The 16,341-nt window shown below is 42.3% G+C and overlaps 1 protein-coding gene across 1 annotated transcript in view; it reads right to left on the bottom strand.

Moving 5' to 3' along the window:
- Positions 1-2,995: 2,995 nt before the first annotated feature.
- Positions 2,996-16,341, bottom strand: part of Sptbn1 (spectrin beta, non-erythrocytic 1) — a 190,120-nt gene continuing 176,774 nt past the window's right edge. Inside the window, exons 30-36 of the mRNA XM_076834002.2 lie at positions 14,576-14,772; positions 13,556-13,668; positions 12,826-12,889; positions 7,995-8,233; positions 6,539-6,712; positions 5,068-5,110; positions 2,996-4,314 (exon numbers count right to left, since the gene is read on the bottom strand). Of these exons, the coding sequence (XP_076690117.1) occupies positions 4,096-4,314; positions 5,068-5,110; positions 6,539-6,712; positions 7,995-8,233; positions 12,826-12,889; positions 13,556-13,668; positions 14,576-14,772 (1,049 nt within the window). The 3' untranslated portion in view covers positions 2,996-4,095. The remainder of the gene's footprint in view (positions 4,315-5,067; positions 5,111-6,538; positions 6,713-7,994; positions 8,234-12,825; positions 12,890-13,555; positions 13,669-14,575; positions 14,773-16,341) is intronic.

The raw sequence follows: 16,341 nt of genomic DNA, 5'->3' as shown, positions 1-16,341 counted from the left end.
ACTGGGTTTGATCTTCAGTATCACATAAAAATAAATAAATGAATAAAGGTATTGTATACATCTACAAAAAAGGAAGGAAGGGAGGGAGGGAGGGAGGGAGGGAGGGAGGGAGGGAATTGTACTAAATGAGCTGGGAGTATCTTGTCATCCGAGGGGGAGGAAGCTGGCAAAGACCACTAGGGTTGCACTGAAAGGTCTCTGAAGCCAACCTGAGGACACTTCCAGCAATTAAAAAATGGGGCATTCTTAAGTTTCAAAAAGGATAATTTCATCAACAGATACTGCCGAGAGACATAAAGTAAAATATTTCATCTTGACCTTCAATGGGGAGAGAAATCTTCAATGTTCATAAACTGTTCTTTCTTCTAATGGCTTTTTGGGTTATGGGTCATGCTTAGGAAGGTCAACTTAAAATTACAAAATATATTCAGTTAAAAAGAGGGAATTTCACTTGAACAAAATTTGGCCAATATTTTTAAGCTCCTGAATTTTTATTTTAAAAATTTGGGGGGGCTGAGGTAGTGGCTCAGTGGTAGAACGCTTGCTTTGCATGCATGGGGCACTGGGTTGAATCCTCAGTACCACATAAATAAATAAATAAATAAAATAAAGGTATTGTATTCATCTACAACTAAAAGCAATTTAAAAAATTTTTTTACTCATTTTCAGGATTATATGACCATTTTTATAATATGGAAATTATGGAAAAGTTATGTAAATAATTGAAAAGTCAAGCATTTATTCTGCCTTTCCTATATGAACTGTATCAATAGATGAAGATAAATTATACATACATGTATTTTTTGTTTTCCTTTTTCTTTTTACCATCAAACCAGGGCCTCATTATACTGGGCAAGTACTCTTCCACAGAACTGTACCCCTAACCCCTAATATTTCTTTTTTCTTTATTGAATATTTTTTTAGTTGTAGATGAACACAGTATCTTTATTTATTTATTTATTTGTATGTGGTGCTGAGGATTGAACCCAGGTCTTCATGCATGCAAGACAAGTGCTCTCTACCACTGAGCCACAACCCCAGTCCCCCTAATATTTCTTCTAACAAATGTAAAGAATGTATCCAAGGACAATAACACAGGACCTTTGTAACAACCAGTTCTACAAGTGCCAGAAGATGACAATGTGCCCACTGTCCAGCCTGATATGCTGTTTCATGTATTCCAGATGCCATGGATTATAAGAAACATCGTCATCCTAAATACCCCCAAGAAAACTACAGCCATCTCAACTAAAACAACAATGAAGACACATCCCAACTTTGTGAGTTTAAATGGCACCCTTGACTCAACTAAGGGTGCCACTTCATATCCAAGAGACTTTTACGTTTCTCACTCTTCTGATTTATACTCAGGCCCGAGGTATCACCCATACTGTAGCACTACAAATTGCACATAATAGCAATAAAGTGAATGGGTACAATCCTCAAAATATTAGTGGGAGAATAAAAGAAAAGAAAGATCCATTATTACCCTGAAAGTTTTGACGATCATCACCCTGCATGGGCTCTCCCTCCTGGCAGTGAACTTGTCTTGACTGGAGTCTCCTGATGCTGCTCTTCCTCTTGCTGTCCGTCATGTTCCACCTCCAGACCTCAGTGGATTCTGTACAGATGCACCAAAAAAAGCAAGTGCCAAAGACCCAGGTTCCAGGTTCCAGAATCAAGAGATCCGTGGACTACTCACATCATGCATCATGTTTTTTTTTTTTTTTTTTTTTTTTTTTGTGTGTGTGTGTGTTTCTGGGAATTGAACTCTACCAACTAAACTATATCCCCAGGTCTTCCACGTGTATTTTAATAGGTTTCTTGGATACTAATATGGGCTTCCTGCCATATATGTGGCTTTATTAAGCATGCACTCTAACTGGTCACAGCCATTTCCAAGATGCTTTTTCTTAACTGAAATTTTGATTTGTTGAGAACTAAACAACTTAACCCTAAGTAAGGCTAGGGCAAAGGAATATCATGATGAGATAAATGGCCTTGGATGATGTGAGATGAAGGGGAAAAGATGGCAAGGTCTCAGTTTGCCTAGAGCTAAGAGAGAGCTTTGATGCCATTCAGCTGTGGAGCCCAGGACCAATGCACAGTGGGCACAGTCTTTATAGAATAACTTACTGGGTGTACATAATACTAGCATCTATGAAATTCTTGCAAATACGTAAATAAGCAACTAGTATGGAATCAATAGAGGACAAGTGTATCACTTATAAATAACCCATGACTCTATGCTGTGATCAGCAAAGTATAGCCCATGGTCCAAGTCTGACCTGCTGCCTATTTTTTGTATGATCTGTGTAAAATTCATTTAAAATGTTCAAGAAACAAATCAAAATACTGCTGTGGCAAATGAAAATTATGAGATTCAAATATTTCCCTCAGTACAGTTTTGCTGGAACACAGTGGCCACCCATTTGTTTGCATCCTATCAATGATACTCTTTGTTCTACACGAGTTGAGCGAGAGAGACAGCGTGGCCTGCAAGGTCTAAAATATATTACTATCTCTGGCCCTTTACAGAAAAAGTTTGCCAACCTCTCCCTCAGAGCTCAGGGCTAATAAGCTCTTTCATAACTCTTTTATTTTCATAAATAAAAGATAAAATGTGAATGTGTCAGTACAAAAACGCCAAAAGGTCACCTAGACTGACTGCACAATGCTTTCCATTTGATATTCCTTCCTGTGCAATTTCCCTACTTGGGCCAGATGTGGTGGCGCACACCTGTAACCTCAGCAGTTTAGGAGGTTGAGGCAGGAGGATTCCTGAGTTCAAAGCCAGCCTCAGCAAAAGTGAGGAGCTAAGCAACTCAGTAAGACCCTGTCTTTAAATAAAATAAAAATAGGGCTGGGGACGTGGCTCAATAGTCGAGTGCCCGAGTTCAATTGCTGCTACACACCACCCCCCCAATAAGATAAAAAAATTTTCCTACTTGGCACATACGCATAGGAGAAGAAAAACAACAACTAGTCACCATGCTAGATTTAAAAGCATTTAATGACATAGCATATATTTAACAGATAGGGCAAAAGTTGAGAGGTACAGGTCGTACGATGGAGCACCAGGCCTGAGCGACCACTCCCTGTTCAGGCCCAGCCTCTGGAGTTCATTCCTATCAATGCCATTTTGATTGTGCAGTAAGATGAAAATTTGTCATTACAATAGTTACAGTGACAGAGAAATGCACACTATGTATCAAATAGCAAGGTAATGAAGCAAATTATAACACAGTGTGGCAACGCACGAGCAAGTAACCATTAGAGTAACATTACTTTGTCCAGTAAATGCTTCAGTTCCACTTGTACACTTACCAATGATTTAAAGGGTTTATTATACATCTAGTTTTATTATACTTTGTACTAGAATTATCTCAAACATACAATATAATGTATTTCAGCAAAAAAAAATTGAAATTACAGATTTTTTTTTAAAACAGTATCAGTTTTCTATTCCTTCTTGTATACCGACATTCTTAACCGTCGTCTCAGTGGATGCAGGAAAGCTGCATGTCGTTTGTTAGTAAGTGATGCCAGATAGAAATGGTTTGGTCTGTAGATTTAACATGGAGCTGCACTATGGCTGCAGCGAGATCATAATACATGATCTGTTTGATAAGGTTAGACCCAAGGTGGGCACTTCTAATAGTCAAGACTCAGGGTAACCACCGGAAGTAAATGGAAGAGAATGGTGTCAGGAGATTGGTACATTTTGTCTCTGGTGAGCACAGGAAATATTGTTTAAGCACCGCTGCCTTGCAAACCAACAGCACGAGAGGCGGGTTATTTCCAACACAGCCTCACAAAATTGAGGAACAGTTTAAATATTGAGATCTAATCTATATAATTTTATTAAAAAAAATCTGGCTTTCCCTCTGCACCTCAAACTTTTGTAACTTGGAGATAAAGTGTTTAGGTTTTATTTCTCCCACCCCCCAGAAATGCTCTATAAATAAAAAAAGAGAAAAAAAATCAACCACATCGAGGAACATTAGGCACAGAGAGTAATGTGTTGGTTCTGAGCTTGCATGCTGGAATTTCACTGAAAAGGAAAGAGAAGGGCAGGAGGTGATGGATAGGAGTTCACTTCTTTTTGCCAAAAAGGCTGAACCGCTTCTCTTTGTCTTTCTCTTTGTCCTTCTCCCGCTTGCCGGGGCTGGACTCGCTGGTGATGGTGACAACGCTGGTGGGTAAGGTCTGTGCCCGGCTGGATGCTGGCGTGCTCTGGGTGCTGGCAGACACATCATGTTTATCAGAGGAGATGGCGGAAGAGATGGCCTGGATCCACGTATTCATTTCCTCCTGGACAGAGAAGGGGACACAGGTGAGACTCAACTGAGGGGTGTGGTGCTAGGTGCTCTGGCTCCACCTGGGTAACTTACAGAGCCTCTATCACCCAGAAGGCTTGGGAACAGCATCTGAGGCACTGTCTCTAAATGCACCTCTGCTCTCAGCACAGGGGAGTAAACACAGCTCAGTTCTTAGGGGTCATGAGAGTGCTAAGGTACCTGTGTTGGGAATCGCTCTAGCATATGCTCTGATAAATCTGAAAAAACTGGAAGACTGATCTCCATCTGTGGGCCTCAGGTCCCACCCTACAAAGTACTTTCACTTTCTTTTAAAGGGCATTTCTCTCTCTTGGTAAAAGGAGGTTTTTCAAATTTAAATATTACATGTTTCTTTTTCATCAACTGACTCCTCTCTTTCCTCAAGGTGGAGAACACCATATGAAGAGCTGGTTAAAGGTCATGGGGAGCAGCAGGGAGGTCCCTTCTCCCTGAGCCTTACCCTCCAGGAGCGAGTGGGCAAGGTTTTCTTCCCTGACACCACTGGATCCTGCATTAGCTTCTCTCTCATGGGGACAGACAGTGGGACGACATTCATTACTTTCAAGAGACAGAGAACTAGACGACTGCCAGTGTTAGCAACTGGCAACCAGGTGACAAGGCATCACCACTGGTCGTGCTTACATGTATAATTTTACAAATAACGCTATTATCCCACCACACTTGCATACTCCTAAGTATGTGAGAGAGATGAAGCTTAGCAACTTACATCGTCTTTGGCTTGGAAGAGGTACTCATTGCCGTCATTTAGTCTGTAATTTCAAGGAAGAGAGTAAGTCACAATTTAACTTCAGAAAAATAAAAATACTCAACTCTCTGTCTTATGTGGGATACAAGGAGGCCTCAGAAGTTCTACATGCAGCACCAACTGTTCCTAGAGACCCATGGAGCCCTGCAATGGCCCTGGGAACATCAGAATTCACAATTAACTGGGCCAATCCAATATACACAGGCAATTTGGACCTTCAGTTCACAGGAGGATGTGTGGGACCCAAACACAACATCACTTGGCTTTGTTATGGCAAAGAACACCTTATTCCTGATCATTGGCCTAAAATGAACTCTCCCTAAAATTTATAAATTCTAAAGTCTCTAATAAGACACAGAAGAAGATTCCTAGACTTTTCTTATGTGTGCCTCAGAATGAAAGAACACCCCACCTGTGGGCTTATCAGTGTGTCACGAAGCGATTCCTATATTTGTGGCGGGGGAGGTCCATCATTTGCTCTGTGGCCACCAGGAGGAAGAAGGGGCTGTTGAAATAGTGGTGGGAACTGCCCTTTGCCAATAGCCTGATTCCCAGAAGTAGCATCAAGGAAGTACAATGGGGGAAAGTAGCAAAGGGGTCAAGCAATCTGTGCTTTGCCAGACAAAACATCATGTGTCCCAAGGCCCAAAGAGCTCACACTGCTCACCAGCACAACATGACCAACCGCACATCTGCAACTGCCCTCTCCAGTCCTTGGCTGCCTCCAACTAGTTCAAAACACACATCTAAGAGTATAGCTGTCCAGGATCCAGATCAACAGAGCACATCAGCACAAAACTAGCAACTAACCACTAAAACATATACTTTTTACATTTTAAAAAAGATTATTAAAATAGTTTGCCCATTTCCAATAAGAACTTTTGAGGGTAGATCCATTGTGGGGAGGTGCATGTCCTACCGGGAAGAGACATTTGGAACCAGATGGCTCCAGGGGAGGGTTATGGGAGGACAGGCCCAGTCCCCACCCAGGCATTTCCCGTTTGTCTTCATCCAGCTCCAGGCTGACTCACTTGATAGTCTCCAGATAACTCAAAAGCAAGTAACAGCGTATCCTGGGTCTGGATAAGATGAAAAAGTGGAGAAACTGTCTTTCTAAGTTTCCTTTAAACTGTGAGATGTGAGCAACCCACCTTGAGTGCTACGGCACAGTACGCTCCAGACCATAAAACAGAAACTCCCTTTCCTTCCACGCTTGGCTACACAGTGAAGCACAGGGAAGCTGGCAGCTGGCCACAATCCCCAAAGCACCCAGAGATCTTAACAGAAATGGCATCACACTGTTTTTTACTTTTTTTTTTTTGAGACTTAAAATGGCACAGGATAAAACTTATCATGGCATGAGGTAAGAAAACCAAGGGAAATAAAACACGCCTACTCTGAGGCAACCGCAAGGCATGGGGGCAAGGCTCACCTGAGTTTGAACACGTGTTTCTTCTTTTTGTAATCAAGGGCCACTTCACAGATGGCTTCTTTCAAGCTCACAGGGACCTCACTGTGGTATGGGATTCCAGAAGCAGCGGTTTTTGCATCTTTATAGAAACCCATTTCTTGGTTATTTATGACACAATAAACATTGTGCCAGGACCTGAGCATGGTAAAGAAAGGGAAGTCAAGGTTCCATGTCATGCTCCTGCAGAATTAAGAATTTGACTACATGAAAACTATCTTCACATAACCTTTTATAAAAGCCCTTCCTCAAATCTGCTAACACTGAACAATGGAACACAACTCCTCCACAGAAACCCTAGGCAGAGTACATGCTGATACAGTGGTTAAGTTTTTTTTTTTTTAGAGAGAGAGAGAATTTTTTTTAATATTTAGTTTTTAGTTTTCAGTGGACACAACATCTTTATATTATTTTTATGTGGTGCTAAGGATTGAACTCAGCGCCCTGCTCATGCCAGGCGAGCACGTTACCGCTTGAGCCACATCCCCAGCCCCAGTGGTAAGCTTTTAAGGACTCATGTCTTTCTGAATTTGTGGGAAAACATGGTGTCCTCTTCTATTAAGTGAAGGTATTCTTGGCTCTGATGGGAAAGATTCTGATTGGTGTTTGGTCCTCTCCATTGTGGTACAAGGCTACAGGTTTGGCTCCGTATTTGAAGCATAGCTATTTTCAAGCAGAAGCTCCTCCAGCCTTAGCTTCATTCTTTATATGGTTCAGCCACTTGAAAAGGATACAGATTCAGGGCCACTAGCACTCATGGTACCTAAGGTGGCCTCTCTCCTGTGGTATTCTAATATGCTAATGTTATTAGAACATCTGCTTGTGTTAACATATAAAAGTTGCCTTCAATGTGAATGGCAGAACTCGATGGCATAATTGCCTTGTTTGTGTACAACTCGCACAACTGCACACGGTTGCGCTAGGCAGTCCAGTTTACTGGTTTAGCACACAAGGCTTTGGAGTCAAATGACTTTCTCCCCAGTTTTACCACTTACTGGATTTCTACAGAAAGTAAGTTTTGTAGCTTCTGTCTCCTTTTTTCCTAATCTGTTAAATAGTAAAATTAGGGTTGTGGGGAGATAAGGCATATTAAGATTGATAAGCAGATGTAGCCAGGGGAAATAATGAAATCCCTCAAGAAGTCCTATAATGAATTGCTTCACTTAAGGAAGAGAGGGCACCTCAACCTTAAATGAGCAAACTGCCTCTCAGGATGAACTACTGCAGACCCCTCTAGCTATTCCCATCTGCATTTAACTCTTCATGCTCTGTGAATAAGCACCCGTTCTCACTTTCCAGTGCTAGCGCCAAGAAGAATGCAAAGCCCAGGAAGCGAGTGAGTAAGCCCGCAGGGGCACATGCTCCCTGACCCTGGGTGGGCCAGACTTCCCGCCACCCTGCTTCTGCCTGGGATGGGTACCTGCTGGAGGCTTTCTTATTGTGGGCCTCCCACTCGTGCTTCCGGTTCAGAAAGCCTTCCATCTGGGCCGAGGGCGTCTCCTGGGTTCTGGCTGGCAGGGTGGCGGCACTCTGGGCTGGGAGGCCAGTCTTGGCTTTGCGATCAGAGGTGGGAGAGGGGATGGGGCTGGACTCCTTTGAGCTTGTCCTCTGCTCTGCAGCGCCATTGACCATTTCACTTGTGTCCACTGTTTCTGCCATCTAGGGACAGTGGAGAGGCCATTCAGCTACCCTGTGAGCCACAGGGGTGACCACATACGCTCTGACTCGCACACGTGGCTGTGTATAAATGCCTGGCACAGATCGAGGCAGTACAGTAAAACCATTGCACACCCCACAAAGCCAGCTGGACACCAAGGACATTAGAAGGTGGGAATGGATTAATGCCCGCCCGCTTACGGGGAAATGAGAAAAGCGAAATGCCAGTATGCGTTTTACTGCACTCTTACTCCTCAGATCAATCCATTTTCTCTAATATAGCTCAGACCATCTCCTCTTATGATTACTTTAAAACAGGACAACGGTGACAGTCACACATATTAAATATGAGAGAGAGTGGACGTTATACAGCAGCCACCTTACAACCAAGGGTGCCACCAGAGGGCTGGAAATTTAAGCGAAAGGGCATTCACAAACAGATGGATAGACGGCCCCATCAGAACTACACGGCATTCCCCCAAAGTAAGACAAGGAAAGACCTGGGGTTTCTAAAAGTGCTCTCTGGTTCTCCACCCCCCTCCCCTGAACACATTGTCATAAATACATGCAGAAATTAGGACAACAATCATGCACTTCACATCTACCATCCCAGTTAGACTTTGGAACTTAAGAGCTGGAAGGAAATGAGGCAAGTCAACAAACATCAATTTAACCGCATCTGCCGAAGTTGGATCGTGAGTGGGTTGTAGTTTGTGTTAAAGGAGCTGGAAAAGCCAATCACAGTCACTCAACACCACACAGCTATTTACCCCCAAACAAAGACAGAACCAGGGCCTTCCCCATCACGGGTTGGTTGATCGCGGTGCCTTGCCGCATTGAGACGAGAAAGCCCAGAGGCAGCCAGGCTTCCAGTGGCTCTGACCCTTCAGGCTGCAGACGTCTTCGGGAGCGTTCCTTCCCAAGCTCATTTAAATTGTAACCCTCATGGCTTTTCGGCTTTGGAAATGTAGTAGGGTCTTGATTCATTATCGCTTTCAGCCTGTGTACCATCAACTGTGTACCATTAACTGCAGCAGCCCCTGGCTGATATACACCCAGGGTGTGGGATTAGCAAGTTACAAAAGCTGGGTGTGGCTGGCGCTTTAGTGGATTACAGACAACCGGCACCCCTTATACACGGACAAACATGGAGGTGTCAATGGCACGCTCATTAGCTATGTCCCCCACCACTGCTGCCGAGAATCCAAATGACACCAAATTAGCAGCAATAACCTTGACAGGATAAAGCGGCAAACTGGCCACCACCACTGAACACTCAGATCTGTCAACTCTCAGGAACTGGACATCTCAATTAGGTCTTAGCTAAATGTCTAGACTCTGTGCTTGAGTCAACAAAATTGATTCTTTTTTTTTTTTTTTTTTTTTTTAAGGAAAAGGGCTAGTAAAAACTTGGGAAAGGATAGAGAATCAAATTTATGTTATGCCTTTGCAAACGATTACAATTAACACCAAGGTTTAGCATATGACTGGATGCAATTTAACACTGTTTTTGACTGAAATCCTCTACTCTCAAGCAATGGGAAATAAGTGATTAGGGTAGAAAGATACTGGGGTGTATGTGCATGATTATTTTGGCCTCCCAAGTGATAGCCTGTAGATCCTGCTCATGAGCAATATGCTATTTAAGCTCTTTTCACTTTTTTTTGAGATGGGATTTCACTGTGCTGCCCAGGATGCTCTTAAACTCTTTATCTTCCTGCCTTGGCCTCCCAAGTAGCAGGGATTACAGGCATGTGCCTCTGAACCCAGTCCCTCTTTTCACTTTTAAGGGAGAGTTCCAGAAGGGGAAATAATAACAACAAAAAAAATAAAATAAATAAAACCCTGAGTCAAAAGAATATGAGTGTATTTTAAAGTTGACAAATCTCTTCTAGTGTGAGACTTTGGGAAACTTCTGGTAAGGAGGAAGTGTGAGTTTGGTGTGGAAGGCCTGAGCCAGGTGTGAGTCCAGAGAGACATGGAGTTAGTATGTACAGAAACGAGGTTAAAAAAAAATTTAGTGCTGCAGGTTTAACTTGAAAACTGCTAGTGACAGTCATGACCTGGATAGAGAGATGTTTATGAATAAAGGCTAAAATTTATTATACTTGGTCAGACTTCAAGGTAGGTGAAAGGTCAGGGAAGTCTCTTCTGAGGGAAATTCTGCAGCAAAAATTTTTTCTTTAGAGTTAGAAGGAAAGAGAAAACCCCAAACCAGTATGCAGAGATAATTAATGTTTATGCAAATGAATCACTAACCAAGAAAACAAGGAAAATAAAAGGAACAAAATGAATTTTAATGGACATGTGCTTTTAAGCATGCCAACAGACAACACACCACTAGAGACAAACATCAAAAGCAAATCATAGAGCTATGATCAAACAGTGGGTACATGTGAATACATCCCCCCACCCCTCGTTGCTTCTCTTTAGCAATTAGTCCAGAGTGCTTTAGTGGCTGGCACATCTGATACTTCAATCAGGAGGTGAACATAAAGGCAACACAACTAGAAGCACAGGAAACATCTGATTGCTTTCAAAGTGCAAGAAGCAACACTATCTTCAAGTTCATTAACTTGAGTCTCTGCATCATTACTCAAAAGAACAAAATGGCTTTTTCTTCTTCCAATACAACTCAATTGTTGGTTAAAAATTGGTTCTGGAAAGCTAGAGTTTAAATATCTAGATTAAAAATAGGCATGAGAGCAAATCTAAAAGCACAGCATTCCTTTCTCATGTGCTTATGTGGTGTTTCTTTCTTTCTTTCTTTTTTTTTGGTCTTCTGAATACAAAAAGCATTAAAATTCCGTATCCATTCTGATGATACAAAATTTAAACAAACACACACACATATATATATATATATGGAAACATCACATATATACATATAGATCAGTGACACACATAATATAATTTGGGGCCAGAAACACACCAGGGCTCCCTAATGACTGAAGACAAAGCAGTAGCTTTCTCTAAAATGAATTTGGGTGTGTTTTAAGGCAGAGACGCAATAATGGTGCACACCACCCCCAGAACATAAGAAGCTTGGCATCTATCTATATATCCATCTACCATCACAAGTAGATAGATATGTACATAGAAATCAGGAAAAACAAACAAGATGCTACATGATGTTATCCTGACAAAAGAAAAAAAAAACATGCATCATGAAATGAAAAGACAAATTAGACTTAACTCATGGAGAACACATATCAAAACAGGTTTCTGAGGCCACTGACACATCTAAATATGGCAAATGAGCAAGAAATGTCTCATAAGGCTTGCATGTACTATGGATCTTGTTATGTTTTGGTCAGTACCCGGGAATTCATCTCTTTCATCAGCACTAATTTCTAAGGAAAAGGATTTCTGTTAAATATTTTCAGTCCTTGCTAGTGGCCTGATACACCACCCTACAAGACTCCTTTTGCAGAACTCCACATAAAGTTTAGAGAAAATGAATGAATCAAAAAATCCATATGAAACAAACATGGTTTCTGTCTATAGAGACCCTCAGGAGGCCTCTAAAGCCAGGAGGCATGCAAGTGCTCCTAGGCACGGTCCATCGAGTGCATCGTTCAAGTAATCAGGATGAACCAAAATGGCTTTTGTTCCACGTGTGTGAAAAATCACAATATTTTGACACCCCAGAGTCATTGACTGAAATGGAAAGGCCTAGAAGTTTGGTAGGCAGGTTCCCAAAACAGGCTGAAAACTGCTATCACCAGCCATGCCAAGTCCCGGTGGGGCTGACAATGACCAGGGCAGAGGTGGCAGCAGTAGTCAGCAGGTGATTTGCTCCTGAAGCCAGCTGCAACATCTGCTGTGAGGAAGCTTGCAGTGCTCAATTTAGGACTTGGCAGAAAAAAGAGAGTCACCAGTTTATAAAAAATAATAAATGACCCAAGGGTCTTAAAATGTTTGAGATTCTGCACCTAAAATTCAAACAGCTTCCCAAGTAGATCCAACTTCCCTTTTTTGTCATCTTAAGTGAATGAATGCATCCTTCAATGGAATGTTATATGGCTGACTAGGTTTTAATCTTAGCAATGAAACGTCTCCTTCCTTATAGACCAGTCTTCCTAGTTACTAGTAACTAACTACTGCAGGTTAATAGCATCTGTAAGTAACACAGTACCTACACTGCAATACTGTGCCCTGTTAGTATAACTGGATGTGCCATACCTGTTAGATTCTAGTTTTCTTCTTCATTATGCTGTAATCTCATTTAATTTCAATTACTCATGTAAGGGTTTCGCTGTAAAATCTTAATAAAGTAAAAAGCTCGCAATAAATAAACAAAAGATAAGTACTTTGCTTTAAGGCAATGAGTATCCATCAGTTAAGAGACTCAAATAAACATGAATTAAATGCAAACAAATATGAACCAAGGAAGGCTATGATACGAATTAAGTAAAACTTATATAACACTTTGGGTGAAGTGAAAGCCAAAAAGTTAAAACCAACAGGATTTGGAAAGAATGATTCTTGACAAATGGTAGTGAACTTCACAGTCCAGACCATGGCTGGTCACTGGCTGTCCGTCTGCTATTAAAGTTTTTGTAGTTTTGGTAGGTTTGAGAGCGGTAACTAACCCGTGGAGATCCCTGTTCAGTCGGCAAACCATTCTGGGAAACTTGCTCTCCTTTTGAAGTATCCCTGTTAGGTAAGGGGGAAGGGCAGAAGAGGGGGAAAAAGATGAAAGGGAAGGGGGAGGAAGGGAAGAAGAGGAGAAAGAGAAAAACATAAGCAACCCTCTTTTACATCATTTGATTTTTTGAAAACTTGAATTTTCACAGACACCATATGGAGAGGGAGACTATAGGAACAGCTGGCTCCCAGTTTCTACCTCCTGCCCCTGCCCACCTCCCCACCAAAGACTACAATAGAGGCTTCCTGGAGCTCCTACCACATCAAAGCAATTAGCCTTCTACACACAGAATAACGTCTGCCCTCTTTGTGAAGTCACCCAGGACTTATTTTCACAGACTATCACTACAAAAATCAAGGCCTGAAATCTGGGTGATGCATGTTATACACTAAATTATATGGAAATTATAAGTGTATGTGCATGCAGATATGGGTGCTCACACAGTAGAAAGGACTGTCTCCACTCCACTTTTGCCACCTAAGAGCTATATGACTTTGGACAAGTCATAACCTCAGATGTTACTCGAGTCTTATTACACAGATCTAAATCACATGATGAAACAATATGAAGGACATGTTGCTAGGCCTAGCAAGGTGGGGCTAGCAATGATGCTCCATGAACTTCATCTGCCATCGAAGCTATGATTCTAGGCTCCCAGGCTGACCCTGACTCACCACTGCTGCTGGGACTCAGTCTCCTCTGAAACCTTCGTGCTCGGCTCAGGAGAAGGCGGCCGCCTCTTCCTTTCCTCTTCCTCTTGCTGTCTGCGCACTTCCAGTAACTCCAACTGAGGGGAAACACAGTGATGTTGAACATAGTCTCAAACTTCTCTCTTGCTTGAGGAGCCCAGGAAGCCCTTCTGCCTAGTTCCTACATTGGCTCACACTGCACAATGTGAAACTCTAACATCCCGAACAAAAAGTAAGTATAAATTCATAGGAACTACAGCTACAACCAAAACCTGCAGGAAATGAAGGGTTGCACTAGGAGCTGGTGAAACTCTCTGGGAGCATGGATTTAATTTCTAAATTAACTATGCAGCTCTCAACTTTGCTGGGGAAATAACGTAGCTGCGCCTTGGTTCCCATGAAAGCTCAGATAAGCCAGAGATAAAGGTATTAAAATACTTAAGGAAGACTTGTGTGCTGTGGTGGGACTATGTGTCCCAGCACAAACCCCCAAAATAAATTAAAATTAAAAAATTAAAAAGCCCCAGAATTGTCTACCTGAAATGAAGCCATTTCATAAGCATATGCACTCAAAGTATTATTTTGACACAGAAGTACACAAGGACACATTAAATCCCCAGACTTGCAGAATTAGAAACACCAGTGCACAAACCCTATTCCAAGACTTTTATGTTTGAGACACATTCTCAAGAATGGGGAGGATTTACAAGCTACTATTTGATGGGAATTCTAATCCTGAAATGCAGAAGAAAATTTTAAGGTCATATCCCCTAAAAACCAGAGAGTCTATGAGAAACAAGAGGAAAAAGAGATTGAAAGAGAAACACAAACATCAATCAGTTCCTAGGCAAGAGGCTATCATAAGAGATCCTAAATCCAGATGCCTAGGAGGCAACTGGGAGTGGCATCTTGACCTCCTTCCCCAGGTCCTGTTTGAAGAGAGCCATCAGCTTCACAAGACCCTCATAAATACGCCAAGCACTCGGGCATCTAGTGGCCACTCACTGTTGTCAGCCTTTCCAGGGCGGAGAACCTCTCATCCCAGGTTGCTGCAGACTTTTCAAATGCCTCATGGCGCTTGATGAGCTTCTCCACCTCGTCCACGCTCTGGCCGATTTCACGACTGGATAGGTATGGCTCCTGCCCCAGCAACCAGGCCTCGGCCACACTGGCATCCCTTGAGAACTGATGGACCTCCAAAACTGCATAGGGTACCAAGAATGAGTGCTAGCCACAGGGCCACCTGGCACTGCTACCCTCTGGTGGCAGCTACACACAGAACCAGTTTATGGTAATATAAATACAACATGAGCCACATATGCAACTTTTTTAAGTTCTCCAGCAGCCACATTAGTAAGAGTAAAAACATGTGAGACTAAGTTTAATAGCATGGTTAATTTAATCCAATATATGAAAAATATTATTTAACACATAATCACTATAAAGGACAATTATTATTACAACTATTATTATTTGGTACTGGGGATTGAATCCAGAGATACTTTACCACTGAGCCACATCCCTAGCCATTTTTATTTTTTATTTTGAGTCAGGGTCTTGCTAAATTGTGGAGGCTGGCCTCTAATTTGTGAGCCTTTTGCCTTGGTCTCCCAAATCACTGGGATTACAGGTGTGCACCACCATGCCCAGCTTAAAAAACAAACAAACAAAAAACTACTGAGATCTCTCTTTTAAGTCTGAATTCAAGGTAGATTTGACTGCACATCAATTTGAGAATATTTCAAGTTCCCAAGAGCCATAGGTGGGTCAGTGGCTACCAAACTGGACAGCACAGTTCTAGAATGTACTCTGCTCATTCAGCCCTGCTTCCTTATAGTGAGTGCTCAGCCCTGCTGGGGCTTGTACAGACCATGGTAGGGAGGATATGGGATGCTTCAAGGTGGTGGGGACTGGTGGGATGGTGTGGGCTAATGTTCTTGCTGTGCTTCATTCTTTTTGGCAGTGGGGAAACAGTACTCCTTCCATCACATTCGTGAGGAAGTGGGTCAGAAACTAGCTTTGCACTATTGCTCACACTGCTTCTCATTGCATCAATGCAGCAATGTCTGGGGTGGGTCAGGTACGAGATGGCCTGTAGGCAGCATCAGTCTCTAGAGTCAAGCTGGCTCTCTTTTAGCACCCTGATAGCACCTGACACCCAGTGAAGCTGCCACCCTGCACTGGGGGCTTGTCAGATCTTCATGGTGGAGACCATGCCTGTCATCACTGTGTCCTGAGCATAACCTGGTGTCCAGGTCACAGCAGTGTGGGATATAGGTTCTGCTGAACTGAGTGAAGCTAACCTGAAATTCTCAAAACTTAGAAACCAAATCCTCATCTAAAAGGCGGCCCAAAGTGGGTTATCTAAGAGCTCTGTGTCCTCATTTCCTACACACTTTCAGAAAAGGCCTCTTGGAAATCAACCCACGAGTAAATGAATGGGGTCATTACAATATAAGGTCAGAGTCCAAGTTCCAACACAGAATGTCAAAGTATGGCAAATAATGCTTGAACTGGGCTTTTTTTTTTTTGGTGGCGGTGCCGGGGATTATGAGGCAAGCACTCTACCAACTGAGCTATATCCCCAGCCCTGAACTGGACTACTACTTTGTGTTCATAATTATGAGATGCTATTCCTAATACTATAGGCTATAAATCTGATGGCTCACATATGCCTTTATAAAATGAAAAAAAATATATATTTTTTACCTCAAAGACAGTCAATACAGAAATATATATTTAAAATACTTAGAACAAAACCTCAACAGATG

The sequence above is a fragment of the Callospermophilus lateralis genome, chromosome 14 (genome assembly GCF_048772815.1).
Source record: "Callospermophilus lateralis isolate mCalLat2 chromosome 14, mCalLat2.hap1, whole genome shotgun sequence".
NCBI classification, from domain to species: domain Eukaryota; kingdom Metazoa; phylum Chordata; class Mammalia; order Rodentia; family Sciuridae; genus Callospermophilus; species Callospermophilus lateralis.
The sequence above is the reverse complement of the archived record's forward strand: the minus strand, read 5'-3'. Positions and strand labels throughout refer to the sequence as shown.